At 42.1% G+C, this 19,416-nt stretch overlaps 1 protein-coding gene across 9 annotated transcripts in view; it reads left to right on the forward strand.

Annotated features, from left to right (window-relative positions):
- Nucleotides 1-19,416, forward strand: part of BDP1 (B double prime 1, subunit of RNA polymerase III transcription initiation factor IIIB) — an 80,182-nt gene that overhangs the window by 7,694 nt on the left and 53,072 nt on the right. For 7 of the 9 annotated variants that reach the window (XR_002097277.1, XM_019516967.1, XM_019516973.1 and 4 more), the window contains exons 2-14: nucleotides 1,673-1,782; nucleotides 3,539-3,586; nucleotides 4,037-4,180; nucleotides 4,738-4,871; nucleotides 8,404-8,498; nucleotides 9,652-9,706; nucleotides 10,375-10,518; nucleotides 12,379-12,987; nucleotides 15,007-15,178; nucleotides 15,517-15,658; nucleotides 17,264-17,346; nucleotides 18,399-18,558; nucleotides 18,721-18,812. Coding sequence is in view for 8 of the 9 variants with exons in the window: in XM_019516967.1 (XP_019372512.1) it covers nucleotides 1,673-1,782; nucleotides 3,539-3,586; nucleotides 4,037-4,180; nucleotides 4,738-4,871; nucleotides 8,404-8,498; nucleotides 9,652-9,706; nucleotides 10,375-10,518; nucleotides 12,379-12,987; nucleotides 15,007-15,178; nucleotides 15,517-15,658; nucleotides 17,264-17,346; nucleotides 18,399-18,558; nucleotides 18,721-18,812 (1,988 nt within the window). In the remaining variant the exon portion in view is untranslated. The remainder of the gene's footprint in view (nucleotides 1-1,672; nucleotides 1,783-3,538; nucleotides 3,587-4,036; nucleotides 4,181-4,737; nucleotides 4,872-8,403; nucleotides 8,499-9,651; nucleotides 9,707-10,374; nucleotides 10,519-12,378; nucleotides 12,988-15,006; nucleotides 15,179-15,516; nucleotides 15,659-17,263; nucleotides 17,347-18,398; nucleotides 18,559-18,720; nucleotides 18,813-19,416) is intronic. The other 2 variants (XM_019516969.1, XM_019516975.1) reach the window with 2 other exon arrangements.

Raw genomic sequence — 19,416 nt, forward strand, 5'->3', positions numbered from 1 at the left:
TTGCAGCCACCCCAGAATTCACTGTGGCTCCCTCCCTGAACCCTGCTCCCAGCACAGCCCGACCCAGCACCCCCAACCGGGAACAGCCCGGTGCTGCCCCGGCCCCAGCCCACAGTGGCCCCAGCCTGCCATGCCCTTTGTGCAGATCTGGGGACACGTGCCCCCAGTAACCTCCCAGGGTGCGTGCAGTGGTGGGAGCTGGCCCCCTTCCCTGCACCCCCTTGGTGAGCCTCTTGTACATCTGTCGTGGCTAGGCAGTGCCTGTCCCTGCTCCAGCCCCACTCCCTCCCTTACTGTGGGTGCCTATGGGAGCAGGGCTATGGGGGTGGGCTGTAGCCCCCCAGCCCCCTCCCAGTGCCACCACCACCCACCCCAAGCACAGCCAGGCCCAGCTCCCACCAGGAAGAGCCCAGTGTGGCCCCAGCCTCTCCTTGTGTGCAGACCTGGGGGCACCCGCCCTAGTGCCTTCCCAGGTGTGCGTAGTGCCAGGAGCCCACCCCCATGGCTCAGTCCCCTGCCCTGGCTGGGCTGGGCAGCCCCTGCCTCACTTCCTTCCCTCAACAACAAACTTACCTGCTGAACCAGGCTGCTCTTCATGTGACCAGGCTGCGTCCTGGCCACCCATGTGCTCTGCTGTGGCTGTGCACATGCACACGGAGTTCTGCGTATTCCCTGCAACCCTTTTAAGTACCCCTAGGGCTATGCGTACCGCCGCTTGACAACCGCTGACCTAGAGTATAGCAGTTTTCAGTCATTTTGCCTTTGTTGCCAGTATGCTTTGAATTGGAGTAGGGGTGATTATGTTTTGAGTAGAGGTGCACAAAATACATCAGTCCATATTGTTTTGGCACTGAATGTCAGTATGTTGCTGGAAAATGCCACTTACATGCACATAGCCACAGTGTGCATGTGGCCAGCCTGGCAGCTTGGATAGCAGCATCTGGCTGGTAAGTCTGTTGGTGGGGGGAGGGAAGTAGTGTGGGGTGGGGCAGATGGAGGCTCCTGTGGTGGAGGGAGTGGTGTTGGGGCAGGGGCAGATGCTGCCCAGCGCCCCCTGCTGGGAAGAACCCAACACTGCCTGCAGCAGCAACCTGTCTTCTTGCTGCACACTGATTCTGGGGCATGTGCTCCCCATGCCTACCCCAGGGGTGCACACAGCAGTGGGAGTCCCACCCCGGACAAGCTGCTCATGGCTCTATCCTGCACCTTGCCCTGATTTGGCTGGGCAGTGCCTGTGCCTGCAACTGCCCCAGCCTCACTCTCTCCCTCACAATATGAACCTTAATTTGTGCCCCCACCCCAACGCCCCTTTCCCCCACAACCAACTTACCAGCTGGATACTGCCCTCCATGCTGCCAGTCTCCATATCGACAGTTGGTTCAGTGTTGGCTGATACGGCTCATTAATAATCGGCCATTGGTCTCGGTCCAAAAATTCTTTATCGGTGCACCCCGAATTATGAGACTGCGTTCTTCCCCCATAAGAGCCTAGAAATCTTTCCAAAACACAGTAGGAATTGCTTTCTTCACAAGAATTAAGGAGCACTGTAAAATGAAAAATTACTGTAGCTTTAGATTAAATTTAGACAAGGCAGTTATGTGATATTTATTTACAAGGTAAAAGTACTTGTGTGACTATTATAAGCAATATATATAATTTTTTTCATATGTAGAAACATGGGAAATCCAGACAGAAGGTGGCTGAAGGTTTCACTGCAGCAGATCGTTCCAAAATGACCATGAGAGACTTGATATACTTCCTGCCACAAAACAATCCCATGAAGTAAGTAATTTTTTTCCCCTTCCTCATTGCATTATTTTTCTCTGTAGTAATTTAATCCGTATGATATGCAGCAAAAGCCACGTTGTCCGGCACTTTACAAACAGGCATGCTCTATTAACCGGCATGTCAGTTGATATGGCAGAAGCAAAACCAGAAGTGTCCACTGTGGCACTTCCGGTTTCGCTGAGCCCCCACAGCCTGGGGCAAAGCAGTCTGTGCTGCTGAGCCCCCACAGCCTGGGGCAAAGCAGCCTGTCCCCCAGCATACTGACATGGCAGGAACGGTGGCAGCGTGAGCAGGCAAAGACGCTTGTTCGGGCCTCTCGGGTAACCAGCATATTTGGTTATCCAGCACCCACCGTGCCCCATGGCTGTGGATGACAAAGCTTTTGTTGTATACTCTTAGATCAGTCCTTAAGTCTATAGTCTTGTTTATCCTTAGAACAGAAACCGTGCAGTGGCATGTTAAGCTTTCAGATGCTGCATTTCTATTTCCTGCTGTGTATTCAAATCAGGAGGTGGGCTTGCATTCCAGGTCCTGCATGAACATATAAAGCAATAATTCTTAAACAGGGTGCCATGTCATCTTGGTGTGCTGTGAGCTCCTTTTAAGGGTACCATGCAATATTAGTACTATTAGGCATGTAAATACCAGCACGTGATTCACAAGATAAACCCAGAGATTTCAAATACAAATTTGTAGTGTCAAAACTGTTCTGACCTCTTATGGTCTTTCAGAGTTCTTTGCAACAGGAGAATTGCTCTGTGTAAGACCAGATTGGGGTGGGGGGGGATGACGATGATGATTATTCTCTTTGAACAAATGTGTGGTGGATCAGTAAGTATTATTGTATCTTTTGCGTTAGCACCAGATAGCACTAAGGGATCATTTAAACATAATTAACCATTAAATGGGGTGAAATGCAAAAAAAAATCAGTTCAACTGAAGTCTAGCTTTATTAATACAACAAACATTATCTTAGTTTCTATATACAGAGAAAAAATGTTTAGTACAGTGGTCTCACCCAATCCCAGATGTTATTCTGCCCAACAGAGGTGACCAATTAGTTCGTGAAAGCAGAAGTTGTGTCCTCATCTGGGACAGTCCAGGCAGGTGTTGAAGGCTAGATTTATGACAATATACAGTTAACTTTCTCACTGCCCACTTCTTTGCTTTTCTTCAACTTCACTCCTCTGACTCTTTACTTGTGGGTACTGTTGACTTGTTTTCCTTCAGTGGGCATACTGGCCATATTTTATCCTCTCCACATAGTTGTTTGTTCCCACAGACCCATCACATGTATACCTCTTAATTTGGTCTTTTTCTAGTGTCTTAGTCTGGGCATTGTCCATTAACCTCCTCTTCTCACCTTCCATTAACAGATCCAATTGTTTCATCCCTCCGAGTAGTGCCAAGTTCAGTTAATTTGAGCTGGTAACAAGGCTTTTACTATGTTAGGTTAGAAAAACTTTTCACGGTAATAAAAAGAAAAAAACAATATATGAGCAAGCTCAAGCCCATAAGCTTGTGTGTGAGAGTCTATAAACTGGAAGAATAGCTCAAGGGCAGCTGATATTGCAGACACCACTAAAATGAAAAGTTCACATAATAATGAGGCCTATACAAAAAATTAAACAATGGATAAATAAGGCAAAATATAAAAGAAGATTTTAAATAATGCTATAATTCACCATTCAGGCAGGCAACCTTAAGCATAAATGTGACAAGCTACCCTAACACTTGTATTCTTTAATAGGTCTTCACTAATAGACGAAAAAACTTCTGCATCAAGCCAAATGAAAGAGTAAGTCTGTGTGTATCTCCAGTCTTTTGGTCTGCTAGTTTCTAGTGGACTTTTCTGATATTTATTTCTGTAAGTAAGCAATTTTTATTTATTATTTGCCAAGGAATAGAATATAAAGAGCTAGCTGTTCAGTTACAGTTCTTGAAGTAGATTACCTTATTTGTGGTAATATTTTGTTTTTAATAATAATTTTGAGAGAGGGAGTGTGTAATTGAAGGAAGGTTACTGTAGCCTGTTGTCAATATAAGGTTTATTTGTAGTCTCGACCATTGCTATGGGATTCAGCAATCCATTTATGTTGTATCAGATTAAGGAATTCTCTTCACTTTGTCAAATATTTATAGAATTTCTTGGTGAACGACTAATATGGAGTAATCTAGTAGATCCATACCAGTTGGTGAAAACAGCTTGCTTGGTCTATGTTGAACATTTAATCTTTCAAATCTGTAGATCAGAAGAGAAGAGTGCTCCTGTTCATGAAGATGAAGAGGAAGTTGCTCAGGCAGAGGATGAGGAGGAGAATCACGATGATAAGCTTCTAGTTCCTCGAGTGAAAGTGGCAGAAGATGGCTCAATTATTCTGGATGAAGAAAGGTACAAGATTCTGTGACAGAATCCATTACAGTAAATAATTCAGAATTACTATCAGCCTTCCAGAATGAAACCAGGAGAAATGGCTGGCAGAAATTGCATTGTTTGGCTTCTCAACTCTGCATAAGAATATTAGTTCCATGTTGCAATATCAGATTGTGAATTTTGCATGATACAATTTTAGAGTGAGGATTTTGTTGATAAATTCTTTTAGAGCTCTCCTGGTAAAGAAATTTGAAGTGGAGCCAATGGGAAATGAAAAATTCTTTTGTGTGGCTTTGCAAAACAGTTTTCTGGAAAGTTTAGCCACGATTGGACTCTTCACCAAGTTCTATTTACTAATTGTCTGTGCTTCATATTATTAACATTTATGTAGATACAAATCTAATTGTAATTTAATGAAGCTAATCTCATCAACTTCCCATGTACCTTAGGAGCCAAAGTATGAACTCCAAGTATGATAGAGAATTTAATTTTCAGGTTTTCAATGAACACCAAGTGTACCTTCGTTGCTCCTAATTGCACTTAAAATATTTTCTGACTTCTCTGTTCTCTTTCAGTTTAACAGTGGAAGTTTTAAGGACTAAAGGGCCAAGTGTTGTAGAAGACAATGATCCTATTTTTGAGCGTGGCTCTACAACTACCTATTCTAGTTTTAGGAAAAGCTTTTACACCAAGCCATGGTCAAATAAAGGTAACATATTCCTAATTTCAGTATTTTGAGTTTGTTGAAGACTGAGGTGGTCATCCTGTAAAAGCTTATGCTTGTATAACCTGGCACAGTCTAGTAGTTTTGTAAATCTCAACAGCTACACCCTTGTGTATGAAGTTAAGTGTTTGCAGGACTAGGGCCATAATGAGCAGAAAAAATCCCAGGTGAAATGAGGAACTGGAAATCCATTTGCATTTAGTGCAAATCCAAAGTGCCAATATGACATAAGGATGAAGATCATTTCAGAATTTGGAGTCATATAATGTACAGGCTGGAGACAAAATAACGTGTGTTTCCAAATAACTTCTACATGTAACCCTTATGGAATGGTATGAGGAATCCAGGTATTGGATTCTTTTTGACAATGTATTTGGATGCTCCCTTTCCATCCACCTCCCTCTTTTTGACAAAAACATATACTCACCTGCTAGAATTTGGCTGTTTGTTTTCAGACTGGGTATATGGCACATAACAGCACTGAAAACTAAGAGTGCCTTTGAGAGCCTATGGGTTGAAGAATTATTTCCTGATTCTTTTTTTTTTTGTTAGAACTATGCTACCTTGTGAATGAAAAAATGTATGTATACCATTTTGTTTTGTTTTGTTGTTGTATTCAGAATGGATAAAATGACCACTGAAAATTCTGTGTAATTTTTTATCTGGTAGTCTGCAGAACTAATGAGATCATTGTGTTCATTTAACTGTAAAATATGTAGGGTTTCACTGACAGTTTAATAGATATATATTAATAACATTACTATTTCTCTGTATTTTGCCTCATTAATAATATTATTACTTAAAACGTAGTAGTAATACTAATTGTAAGATGAGATGAAGTAAATATTAAACTAATTGTACCAAGTGACTTATCACTCAGGCTTCAGTGCATTGAAAGAAAAGGCTGTAAACTTCAATTTAACAGATACAGGTATGTTAGCTTATGATAATCTAGTTTGATATCAGCTCTCTATGTTGGTAGGTTTTAAAAGCTACAGTGATGCAATATAAGTACCCACATGAACATTCACAGAGTTCTCCACACTAATTTCAGAAGGCTTGACTTGCAATGTGATATTTAGCAAAATTTGTAAAATATTGGCAACTTGGCTGTAATTTTGAATCAAGAGTCACTAGGTACAGTTTTAATGGTTCAGCATGTAAGGGAGATCAGACTAGATGACTTAATGGCCCTGTGACAAGATTGGGCCCCAGGGGCAGCTGTGCCACTCCCTGGTAGCCACTCAGCTCCTGCCCTGCTCCAGCTCCTTGGGTACCCTCTCTTTCCTCTTTCCTGCCATACCTTTGAAATAATTAGATTGCAAAAAGGGAGGCTGTCCCCGGGCCCCAGAATGAGCCTTCTTTTATTCTTGGTCCAGCAGGTCCTTCCTGGACCCAGCTGATCTCAGTTTTGCCCTCATGTATGAAGTGGGCCCTTCTTGGCCAGGTATGTGCCCCCCCCCCCGACACAAATTACCTTAAGGGCTAATCATGGCCACCTTCCACCCCTACAGCCACATCCATGCCTTGCAGATGTTACTTTAAATTGACTACTGGTCCTGGTGGCCCTGTCTGATCAACTAATCCACCTAGCCCAGAGTTTCTCAACCTATGGGTCACGACCCAAAACTGGGTTGCAAGGATATACAAAAGGGTTGCAAGCAAACTTTTAAAAATGGATTCTCCTTTAAAGGAGAAAAAAGTGGGAAACCATGACTTTTCCCTTGCAGGCTAGCAGATTTTCTGCCTGCAAGGGGCTGCTTGGGGCCCTCCGGGATTTGGCTCTCTTGGCTTAAGCCTACTCTGACTTCAGCCCTCCATTCTCAGGGTCCCTAGCTGCCATACGGTGGCTGTAGCCTTCTCTCAGCCCTTGGCCTTCTGGGCCCCTAACTGCAGCCCAGGCTGGTTCTGCTACTCCAGGCTTCTGCCGACAGGGTGTTTGACCCCAGGCCAGACTGCTCCTACTGATTTTGGCCCTTCTAGCCTCAGCCTGCTCCAGCTCTTGGTCCCTGACCCCAGGCTTGGCTGCCTGACCCTGGCTTTTGCTCTCCCAGCCTTCGCCTAATGCAGCACACCAGCCTCGGCCCACTGGGCCCCTGACCCAACCCCAGGTCAGGCTGCCTGCTATGCACCCTTCTGTGGCCTCCAGACCTCCCCTGATGGCCACATTTGGTCCACTGATTTTAATAAAAACATAAGCATAACCCTACTGGCTATCTAACAAAACTCTCATCACACTAGGTCTTAACTTTCCTGCAAGCCGTTACTCCCCTGTCCACTTTTTGGGAGCTCAGGATCTTCTTAGGTGCTGGTCAGTCCATCTTCTGCAGCCACCCTACTGAGGAACCTCCTCTCCCTGCTGTCTGCAAGGTCAAACCAACCCTTTTTGCTCCTAGTGCTGGGGTTATGTGCCTTGGAGCACCACCTCTTCTGGTCAGGTGACCCTGAGTAAGCACAGGGGTTTCCTTTTGGGCTTAATAGTTAGCCTGCCTTTGGTGGTGCAGCTGGCTCCTGCTCAGCTACTCACTGCAAATTTTCCTTAAAGTAACATGGAGCCAGGGGCTCCTGTTACAGGCCCCTTTGGCAGAAACTCTTTGAATATATGAACTAATCTGTAGAATCATAGAAGATTAGGGTTGGGAGTGACCTCAGGAGGTCATCTAGCCCAACCCCCTGCTCAAAGCAGGACCATTGCTAACTAGATCATTCCAGCCAGGGCTTTGTCAAGCCTGGATTTAAAAACTTCCAAGGATGTTTTTAAATCCCACTGTCTCTCTAAGTAACTTGCTCCAGTGCTTCACCACCCTCCTAGTGAGAAAGTTCTTCCTAATATCCAACCTAACCTCCCTTGCTGCAAGTTGAGACCATTGCTCCTTGTTCTGTCATCACTGAGAACAGTCTAGCTCCATCCTCTTTTAAACTACCTGAAGGGTGGCTCCAAAGGCTGCTATCAAATCCCCTCTGTCTGTTCTTCTCCAAACTAAATAAGCCAAGTTTCCTCAACCTCTGCTTATAAATTTTGTGCCCCAGCCCCTGAACCAGAATTGGACAGAGTACTCCAGATGTGGCCTCATTAGTGCAGAATAGAGTGGCATAAGTACTTCCTTCAATCTGCTGGCAACACTCCTATTACTGCAGCTCATTATGCCATTAGCCTTCTTGGCAACAAGTGCACACTGCTGACTCATATCCAGTTTATTGTCCACTTTAACCCACAGGTCCTTTTCTGCAGAGTTGCTGCTCAGCCACTTAGCCCCCAGCCTGTACTGGTGCATGGGATTGTCCCATCCTAAGTGCAGGATTTTGCATTTGTCCTTCTTGAACTTCATGAGATTTCTTTTGGCCCAGTCCTCCAATTTGTCTAGGTCACTCTGAATCAAAAAAGCTGCTTTACAATTTAGCTCCATTTGTCTGAATATATTGGGCATCTGTCATTACTTTTAAAGGTGACGTTTTTGGTATATAGAGTAAAAAGAACAACTAGTCTTCAGTGCTGCTTTAAATATTTTTTTTCCAGAAACTGATATGTTCTTCCTGGCCATCAGCATGGTAGGAACAGACTTCTCCCTGATTGGTCAGCTGTTTCCTCACAGAGCAAGATCAGAAATTAAGGTAAAAAAAAATGGAGACAATGAAATAACTGAAGCAACTGCTAGCATGTAATTATTTTTTCTAGTTTGTTTGCTTTTTTTAGTCATCTGTTTGCTGTTAATAACTTTTGATGCTACACGTTTCTGCAGTAAAAATATTTATAGTATGTGTGTATAGCAAATATTCAAAGTATAGCTCTGTTATATTTTGATATGATGGTGACCAGTTTACCTACTACTAATTTGAAGAAATTTTACAGTACAACCTCATTTTAACAATCCCAGTGGGGGGAACAGATTTCTTTTTTCATTGTGACTAATCGTATTATGGTGTGAACACTGTTTAATTTTTCTCCCAGTCCCCTGGCAGCTCATTATAATGAGGTTGTATTCTTAACTAACACTGACTTGATTTTACAACTTTGTTTTCTGGGCCAGACTTTGTGCTAGCTTAGTGGTTTTCAAACTTCTATGGAGCCCTGGGGTTCCATGATGGGGCATTAGGGGTTCTGCAGAGAAATGGGTAATGGCAAAGTGGGCTGGGAAGCGGTGTGCCGTCATGGCTAGGTCAGGTCCCATTGCTTTGCGACAGCTCACGTGGCCCACAGAGCCAGGGTAGGGGTTCGATGACAGAAAATGTTGTATGAAAGGGTTTCATGAATTGAGGAAGGTTTGAAAACCACTGCCATAGCTAAAGCAATAGGTTGCCCTGGTTTGCTGCATTTCAAAACATTTGTTATGCTATATCAAGGCTGTCCAACAGGCAGCCTGCAGGTTCCATGTCACCTGTGAAAGGTTAAATTGCAGTCCCTGGGATCCTTCCTGGCTGTCATTTCTGCACCCGCCCCCCCGCCCCCCCCACAAACAGAGTCTCCAGGGTTTCCCTCCCTCCAGCTTTTGTTTCCTGTCCCTGAACCAGGGGTTGGGGCATCCCCCATGGAGCTTGGAAAGCTGAGGGTGGGCCCAGGGTTGCATGAATGTGGTGCAGTAGTGGGAGAAGTGCCAGCACAGGCATGCATTGCAGCCTTTTGTGGGTGGGTGAGGGTCCGTGCAATTTTCAGCCCCCACTAGTGTGGCCCTAAAGACGTGCAGCCCCTGGGTCTTAGAAGCTGGGACACTCCTGTGCTATATAATGTGCTTGATGGAAGATTAATATAATTTTTCACTACCCCCAGAACAAGTTTAAACGTGAGGAAAAAACAAATGGATGGAGGATAGACAAAGCCTTCAGTAAGCTTTTTTTTTTTTTAATTAAATGTATAGTGTTTGTTTGCTTTTCATTTGTTTTAGTCAATAAGTTAACATTGGTATCAGTTGTTTCTTTAACTACTGCTTTGTACTTAAAATTTAGAAGCTATGCAAAGTTGGGAGTAAGAGTTTGATTTCAGGTCTAACACTCAGTAATTAGGTATATAATGTGAAGCTGATCATACTGATCTCTAGGGAAATAGAGGGCAAGCTACTTCAAACAAGCGTTGAGGATCTGTTGGTTATCAATTGTAGAGCACTCTGAGAATCTTTAGTTACAAAACTGTATATATTTTATATATTACATAGAAGTAACAGTATGTCATCGTCCCTAGCACATTGTAGTTCACAATTTGGAGTTGTGGTACAAATTGAATATTCATTTCTGCTTAATTGTTCAAGTGTTTAAATACGCAAGATTTGTTTTTCATTTCTGTTAAAACTAAATTACAAAACTTGTGATAATTTTTTTTTTTTTTTTACCCCTTATTTCTGTACAAATATTGTTGGAAAAATATACAGAAAGAGCAACTGACTGGGAAGAATATGAAATGTAATGGTTGATCCACTGAACTGTTTATTTCACAAAAGCAGAAACTTAAAGCATTTTATCAGCATTGACAACTTTTCTCCCTGTTTTATTTGGACAGAGGAAAAGCGGCCATTTGACTTTGAATTCTTTGCACAGCTGCTTGGGAAAGTTCTAGCAGATGAGGAAAAGAGGAAACAAAAGGTGATTAGAAGTCAAAGATCAAAAGAAAAGAAGCCACAAAAAGCTCGGAAAAAGCAAAAAGGTACTTTAAATATTTTTGTCAGTATTATTACTCTAGTGAAAGACTATACTATCTAGGCAGAAGATAGGGTAGGGTTGCACATCAGAAAGTAACTGGGTCAGAGAGGTGTAACCTTTTGTAGGCAACAGCTAGTTCATCAGATACTAAACCTATCCAGGTTACTTTTGGTTCAGTCTCCTTAGTCTGTTTTTCAGCTGACTTGTTAATTAATAATTGAAGAGTTCTAATCGACCTTTTAATAAATACCTTCACAGGCTGTTCATTAATTCATATTAAGATTTAGCCTCAGGCAGTCAAGGTCCTTTAATTTTGGTGTGGTTTATGTGATTGTTGATTTCTTCAGATGCTTTCCCATCCCCTGTTGCTTGTGCAGGTGCCTCTAAACCTTTGCTGTGCAGCAGCTCCCTCATCCTCAGCTGCACTGTGCAGGCACAGTGAGCCTGATATCAAGGACCCTCTCCTTGATGTCAAGTTTCCTGAGCACCATAAACTTAAAAGTGGGCAGGCATTCAGCCGGTGCTTACATACCTGCTTTTTAAAGGTCTGTGACATTGTGAGCCCTGACATCAGGGAAAGGCTCCCCAGTGTTGGGCTTATGGCATCCCAGATGTTTTATAAAGCAGGCATGCATCTGGGAGCTCTGGCTGCATGCCTGCTTTTTACATTCCCTGCTGTCTGTAGAAATGACACTTGTGGTGTGGGAAGCTCCTTTCCCCAACTGCTTCACATTTGGAATGAGTGCAACCAGGGAACAGGGAACTTCCTGCTTCCAAGCTACAGACCCCTTCCCTTTTCCACCGCTGTTGATAGTCATGCATTTGGGGTCTGAGGAATTTGATGCTCCTGATATTGCGTGACCTGTGATGCATGTGTGGCACAGCAAGTTGTGTAATTTGGGGAATGGGCATAACGTTCCTCAGCCCCCAGTTTTGTGGCTGACTTAATGTGTTAAGATCATTATGTGAAGACTTGTTGGTAAGGCATAACAGAGAGCCTTGGAAAGTAGGGTCTTAAAAATTTGAGTTTTCTTCAGATGATTTATTACAAGCCCAAAGGCTATGGGTATGAGTTACTGGAAATTAGGCTGTTTTGTTTCTGAATATGGCTATGGAATGAGTTGGCTGTATACTTTAATCCACGGTTGCATTTTCTCCATCCATTATATACAGCTCTTGACTCTTATGCTGTATTTTTTTAGATTTGTCTTATAATGGAGCAACACATCTAAAGAATATTAAAATAATGCAAATTAAAAACAAGGTACTTGATTTTTGTGAAGTATGTCAGACATCACCAAGATTTTTATGGTGATTAGGGCTGTTGGTGCCTAAGGTAGGTTGAGTTAAGCTCATAAAATATTTAGCATTTAAGACATACAATCTAGTTACAAGTATGTGAGCTCTTAGGTGTTAGAATTAGAATACTATAGAAAATGATTAAAATAAATAATGTATCAATTTTTTTTTCAGACTAGTTTAATATAGCTACAAGTAAATAGTTTCTCTATAGTGGTAGCAAAATTTTTTTTTTTGGCTGGGGGGGAGCAAAAAGGGGAAATGGAAGAGGAAGGGAGACTTACTTTTACAGAGAAGAATTAAAAATAACAGCGTAACTGTTAGGCCTAAAAAGTGTAACAGCTTGTTTTAATTAAAAATGTTGCCCTTGCACTGCAATGAGCGTAGAAGAATATGTTTTACTCCCATGGAGAACTTGGCTTTTGGTGTTGCCGCTGTGAGGATTTTCCATTTCTTTATGGTCCTACTGCTGTATCTGGCAAAATATCAACGATACCAGTAGACTTTTAAATAAATTCATAGATTTTAATACTTGTATATTTACCTGGAACTGTACTGTCTCTAGTAGCTCACGCTGAGAATGAAAAAGCTGCTAATGAACAAGATCAAGAGGATGTCGGAATTTCTGATGCAGAAACTGAAGTGGATGCTGTGACAGCTGAGAAGGAGAATGAAGAATCTTTGAATGTTTCTGAACCAGCAGAAGGGCAGCTCCTGTCAGAGCCAGGGGTAACCAAAAAGAAAAGAAAACAGAAGAAAAGAAATTCTGAAAAGGAACTTCAGAAACTTGCTGATGCAGAAACAGGAGTTGATGCTGTGACAGCTGAGAGAGACAATGAAGAAACTGTAAATATTTCTGAACCAGTGGACGAACAGATTGCATCTGAGCTAGTGGTACCAAAAAAGAAAAGAAAGCAGAAGAAGAAAAATCTTGAAAAGGAACTTGAAAATCTTTCTGATGTGGAAACAGGAGTTAATACTTTGATAGCTGAAAAAGAGAACGAGGATTCTTTGAATCCTTCTGAGCTGACAGAAGAACAGATCACATCGGAGCCTATGGTAAAAAGGAAAAGAAAAGAAAAGAAGAAGAATTCTGATCAGGGCATGGAGACTCTTGCGAAAGAGACAGCAGTTATTTTGAAACCAGCTAAGGGAGAAAAATCCAGCAGGAAACGTAAGCAGCTAAACTGTTCAAATGCAATTCTTTCTGCTGTTGGTGGTATCGTTCTAGTATGCTGTTTGTATTGTCCTGCCTGCAGATGCTCTTATACTTTTTAGATGATGAAAGTACTTTCGTTCTGGGTACATGTATGGTATTAAAAGTGTGTGTGTGTGTGTGTGTAATATCACAAGAAGTAAGCCTTTTGTAGAATAGGAACATTGTAAATATGTTCATTCAAATCTAGTCTTGACAATTACCGTCCTCTTAGTTTATTACCTCTTATCTAATGTACTTTTTTGCCAGAGGTGTAGGAGAACCATGTGGCTTTTTGTACTGGGCTTAGGAAATCTACAAGGCAAAGTGGGGAAGAGTTCCACAGCTGAGAGTCTCTCCCAAAAGAATGCCAGACAACTGGTTCTCTCCTTTCTTAAATTAGTGATTTGGGATTATTTGTGCTGAATTTCCATTTTACTGCACAAACTGTTTTTTGTATCCAGGGGCACCAAGTTATTAAGGGTTTATAGGTAAAAGTGCTTTGAATTGTCTCTGGAAACAAAATGGAATGCCTCGCACTGGGCTGAACTCAGCCATTAGCCCCTCTCTGGGGAACTTGCTCCTGTTGTCACTTGTGGGGGTTGGTCTGTGTGCTGCCCTTCAGGTCACCCTTGCAACCCTACTCAATACAACCCCAGTGCAGCCCTTCGTATCACCCCTGCAACCCTACCACACACACACTCCTTCAGGCACCCCTGTGCAGGCCCTTCTATACACTTTCAGCCCCTCACTGGGGCCAACTCTAGACCAGTACCACGTAGAGTAGGGCTGCTCGAGCGACCTGAAGGGCTATGTGTGGACTGGCTGCAGTGGGAGCAGTTAAGCCTGATGGCTCAAGGGGGCTACTCATGGAGCAGGGCGGGTTGCGACTGGCCCAGTGAGGGTCAGGATGAATGAGGCCCTGTGAGACAGGGCAGAGTGCAAGAGTGGAGTGTTAGAGTCCCAGCAAGAGACAGAGGTTAGCCTGACCTCCAGCCAGAGCTGTTATCAATTTGGGATGCCATCTGCAAGGCATAAGACACCGGCGTGGGGAGTGGTACGGAGCCTGGTACAGTGCCCTAGGCATTGGGGCATTTTAATGGGTAGCCTACCGCACTTACCATCTAGTTTATTACACCAGGTTGTGGCAGGAAAGACAGGGTGGGCTGCCCGACATTAAAATCCAGTCCTGGGATGGCCCCCTGTCATAGACACTCATGGAATTTGGCCCCAAATCTGAATTTCATGTTGTTTAACAAACTTTAAACAGCTGCTCATTAAAAATACAAAATTAATGGGAAGGGTTGGAGGTGAGTATATTCAACTGAGATTTTAAGATATAGTCCTCATTTTAGAAATGTTTGTAATATAAGACTTGCATCATTATATTTAATGTGAGAGATGAAAAGTGTAATTATCTTGAAATTCCAAATCAAATAACTGCAAAAAGAAACAGGTGACATGAATGAAAGTAAATACAACCTAGATGAATTTTCATTAATATAGTTAATGAGATGCTTAAATTTTTTTAAATGTCTTTGCCCTTTTTCATGTATAATTAAGACTCCAAAACCTGAAAAGTGACAGTGGCTTTCAGAAGAAGGTTATTTGATACATTTGACATTTACTCAATGGGAGGTGCTCATCTTCAAACTTTATGCCTTGTTAGACCCCTTGTTTAACTCTGCTTTCAAGAAAGAGGCTCTAGCAGCTAGTCTGAAATTAGTTTTAGACTTTCAGCTAATACATAAGCTATTTTCTAAATGATTTTTGGGGTGCCTAGAAAGAGACCTGTAGTGGCTAGGTTGTGTGCATGTGAAGGTGTGTGTTCTGCAGTTCCTGAATATCAAGTCAGTTTGAGGGGTCTGAAATTGGGCTTTTCAAATTGCTTTGAAAACTGTGATATTTAAGTGGTGATAGTTTTTTTTCTTGTGGTTTTTTTTTTACTAGACAATTTCTGGAGATTTGTGTATTTTAAATATATTTATCTGTTAACAGAAAAAAATACATCTGGCACAAACAGTGATGATTCTACTGAATGCAGGGAGGAACTGGGTATTCATAATGAAGAAATGTTTTGTGAGACTCCTGTTCAAGTGGAGCAAGTCTTCGATTCCTCCTTACAACTGAATGATGAAAATGAGGAAGATAGTGATTTTGATTTACACAGGTAATTTGCACCATAGAGGCATATACACAGCAAGGGTTTAACTTAAAAAAAATCTATTCACTGGCCCAAATACATGGGATCTTCCTTCTCTTCTCTCTCCAGTACTTGAGTTCCTAGGAATGTAGGGTTAGAAGGGACCTCATGAAGTAATCTAGGCCAGTACCCTGCTCAAGGCAGGATCATCCCTTGTCAAGGTTTGCTGTTGGGTTCACCTGCTTTTAACTTGTACCTTCAGTGTATCCCCTTCCTTGAAGACCACTGCTCAAGTTATTCTGAATCAGGGGTGTCAAACTCATCTGACCCTGCATTACACTTTTCTCTTCATGCATTATTTTCAGCTTTCAAGATAGTAATAATGTAACAGAAGCAGAACCTGTTGAACCAGAAATCACCAGTGAGTCTCAGGAATGGCAGCTTTCAAAATCTCAAGTTTTGGTTAACAGAAACCAAGGAAGTAGTGATCAAACCACTGAATCAAAGGTATCTTTGTTTTTTGAGTCTTTTTTTTTGTGTTTCCAGAAATCTTCATACCAATAGTGATCAACAAGACCAAGTAATAAAGTTTTCACTTTACAAGTCACATAGCCTAGCTAGATGCAATTTGGCATGTAAAAGATGGTAAACTGGGAAATATTTACTGGAAGTTAAGTAAATTGACAGATGTTTTGATAAATGTTTTTCCTCTCTCCGTAGTCTTACTATGCTAAACAGCTTCATTTCTGAACAAAATTACTTTTAAAAAGGCTGTGGTTAAAGTTTTAGATCTCCAAAATGAAACTGGCAAATCTCAACATTAAAGCTCCGTGTCTTGGAGCCTTCCTGCAACCATTTGTCGCAAAGTGCTTGCAGGCTCGTTGCCAATAGGATTCTTTTTGCCAGAGTCTCTCAAAGATTGACATGGCAACTCATCCAATTTGATATCAAGTGAACTTTAATAGTAATCCCTAGGCACTATTACAGGTTTCCTACATGTAATGTGACCTGGTGTAATACAACATCCTATAGACGTTATGACCTTTGGGTGTGCCAGGCCTTGGGTCCTCTGCTGGGTATATGGGATGTTTGCTTTTGGCTTCCCTGCTGTTTGTGTAGAAAAACCATGGCTGCCTCTGTCTCCCCAGAGTTATAGCACAACAACATGCCTTTCCTTTGTTGATTACTTCTGTAACTTTTTCATCCCAAATTGTCCAATTCTCAGGTTTCATACCTTATCTTTTTAGATAAGGTACTCCAATCCTACTAATTTTTTGGTTTTGTTTCGTTATAGGGAAACTGTTGTATCTGGTTCGCCCAGCGTACCAGTCACAGCACTCACTTTTTCCACCGTCTTATAAGGCACTTTGTAAAATTTTATTGCTTAGTTCCGGGAAGGCCTAGACTCTGGCTAAGAGCCTTAGCATAACTCAGTTTGCCCTACTACACCACTGAGACTTAAAGTGGGTGGGGTGGAATAGGCTACTTGAAAAATACTTTAGCTCCTCGCCTCCCCATCCCCCACCTACCAAACCACTACTAACTAGATATTCAATTGACCTGAAAAAATGTGTTAAGTGTGCTGCTTTTCAAAAAGAAATAATATAGAGACAAGCCAGGACTCTTCTAAATTTCATAATCCAAATCACTTATGTCTGTATTAACGATGTGTTTATATTGTCATTTAGGTGTACTCAAGTTAAATGAGTTTGGGGTTTTTTTATGCAAAAGTTTTATAACAAACCAGTTAGTACAAGAAACAAAATCACCCTTAATAGTACTTATAGAATTAAAAAATGCATAAAAGGCAAATACCTTTTTGGTTCAAAGTACTTTTTCCTTTTTGAACAAGGTAGTTTTTTTTCTATATAACATTGCAACTCTGCTTTGTTATGATCCTTGTATTCTCTAATGATGGAATCATTACTTTAAGACTATACCATCATCATCAATAGCTTGAAAGCTGGTTGTGGGAGTATACTTCCAAGTTTTCTTTGGACAAGATAACTGAAAAGACTTGCTTTAAGTTTCTCTTGGGCACCATCATCTATTTATTTTGTAGCAAGGGTTTCTGGAATTAAAAGTGTAAAATTTCATTTTGTTCCTGTACAGAACAATGAAGTATTTGACTTATGTGAGCCAGGTGACAAGGAGAGTGCAGCAGGAAGAGGCTGTGATACAAAGTCCGAAACAATGTGAGTAAAATTGTTCTGCTTTGTACTGTTGTCTGCTGAGCTGCAGCCTTGGATGAAGCAGGGTTAAAGTTGGAGCAGTTTTGATTCATCTCTATCACTTCCAGCTTGTACACATGTGAGTGTGTATTACAGTGTTAATAGCTGCCCCTCTCTTTCTTAGGGATGAATGTATATTTGTCCATGCCCTTGCAAACATGATCTATTTCTGTTGAAATTGGTTTTCCTTCTGTCCCTGTCTTCCCTCTCCCCAGAAAACAAACTAACAAAAAAACCCAGTAGTTGACTTCTTCATTAGTGTCTAAAGAAGGATATACATTTCACCCATACTTCACATAAACATTTTTGCAGCTATTTAATTTTTTATATTCCCCTTGAAATCAGTGCTTCATGGAGTTCCAGCAACCAGCCAGTTTCTAAGACTTTATTGTTGAATAACCTGTACCTTAAGGCAGAGGTTGTCAACTAGGGGTACTTGGGAATGCCTGCACCACCACCTCTCAGGAGCAGGGCTGGGGTGTAGTGAGGGCAGTGGTGCCCTTCTCTGCGCCGCACAGGTGCTGCCTGGCTGCTCAGATGGGGCGGGAGGGAAGGAAGCTTGCACGCAGTGGTAGCTGCTGCCATCCACCACCCCATGCTGCTGCCACTTTGTGTCTGGCCATGTGCCACCCCCTGCACTCTGCATCCGGCCGCGCACCACCTCCCCTCACCGCCCAGCTCTCGCTCTGCATCCGGCTGCTGAAGGTACATTTATTAAAAAAGGTTGAAAACCCCTGTCTTAAGGAATAAAGTGTACCCACGAAGAAATTATTTGGGAGATTTTTATGGTCATCTTTTATTGAACCGTGTCACCAAAAGTTAAAACATCCTTGCCTCTTATATATATTTCTTGGATCGTTATAGCTAGACAGTACACCTAGGTAAAGTAATGAGACTTGACTGGCATTGTGGTGCTTTATGGCCTGTGTGGATAATGCAGCTGTGATCAAAAGTGTTCTTCAGAAGTATGCATTTCTTTTGTGAAAATCATAAACAGTTATGTTTTGTATCTTAAGGGAATCTGAAAAAGCTGTTGCTGGGAAATCAGGAGTGAGAGGACGTTTGCAGAGACCTAAGCCCAACTTAGCAAGAGGATCTGGAAAGAGAGAAGGAGCAGTGCAAGAAAAATCAGAGGTCAGGGCTCCCCCTCCAGAGCTTATGGAAGGAGCAGAAAAGGTGTGGAGCAGCAATATTCCCTTCAACTGCTAAATGTTTTGCATTGTGTCCAGGGACCCCCACTGATCACCTGCACCAGATAGTTAGTTAATACAATACACACCATCTCTGAGCTATCCTTCCCGTTCATAAAAAGGTTAATACTTTGTATTGTAATTCCAGGATTCTGTGGACGATAGTGAAGGCAAGATGTTGGAAGTTGCCAGAGATGAAACCACAGGAAGAGAGAACAAAGACTCGGAGACTGAAGCTCAGTAAGTATCATATTCCCATTCTATTTGACTTCAGCTCTAAACCCCCTGCTACATTGTTCTTTAGTTGATCTATCCAATAGTTATCTGTTATAAAATACATTTCAGAAGTTAATCTAGTGACACACAGCAGTTCCAAGTGCAGAGATAAGTACGAATCGTTAAGAAGGCCTCTGGGGTTCCCAGAAAATAAGGAAAGGCAGGGAAATTGTGCCCTCTTCTCTTGAGATAAATGGAAAAGGCATTACTTCATGAAACAGCAGCCCTTTTCTTTTCATTTGGAACATTATTTATTTTTAGAGATAATTGAGCCTACTACAGATCAAAAAATCCAACAATGAGATGTTCAGGGAGTCTAACGGAATTAGGTTAAAGATTTTGTGCTTGTACAAATAAATGTGTGTGGCTGGTAAAGTTCCTAAGTTCTTTGTTAAAGGTCCATCTTTAAGTAAAATTGTATAGATCAGGGGTGCTCAACCTCTAGCCCACAGGTCAAATGTGGTCTGCAGACCCATTTCACCTGGACTGCAGGGCTCCCAATAGGTCCAGAAATTTTGGTGGTAGGGAAGCTATGGCAGTTCTTAACACTGCCACCCTCTCCCCTATC

This window comes from Gavialis gangeticus, unplaced genomic scaffold (genome assembly GCF_001723915.1).
Source record: "Gavialis gangeticus isolate Ggan-Ray unplaced genomic scaffold, GavGan_comp1, whole genome shotgun sequence".
Taxonomy (NCBI): domain Eukaryota; kingdom Metazoa; phylum Chordata; order Crocodylia; family Gavialidae; genus Gavialis; species Gavialis gangeticus.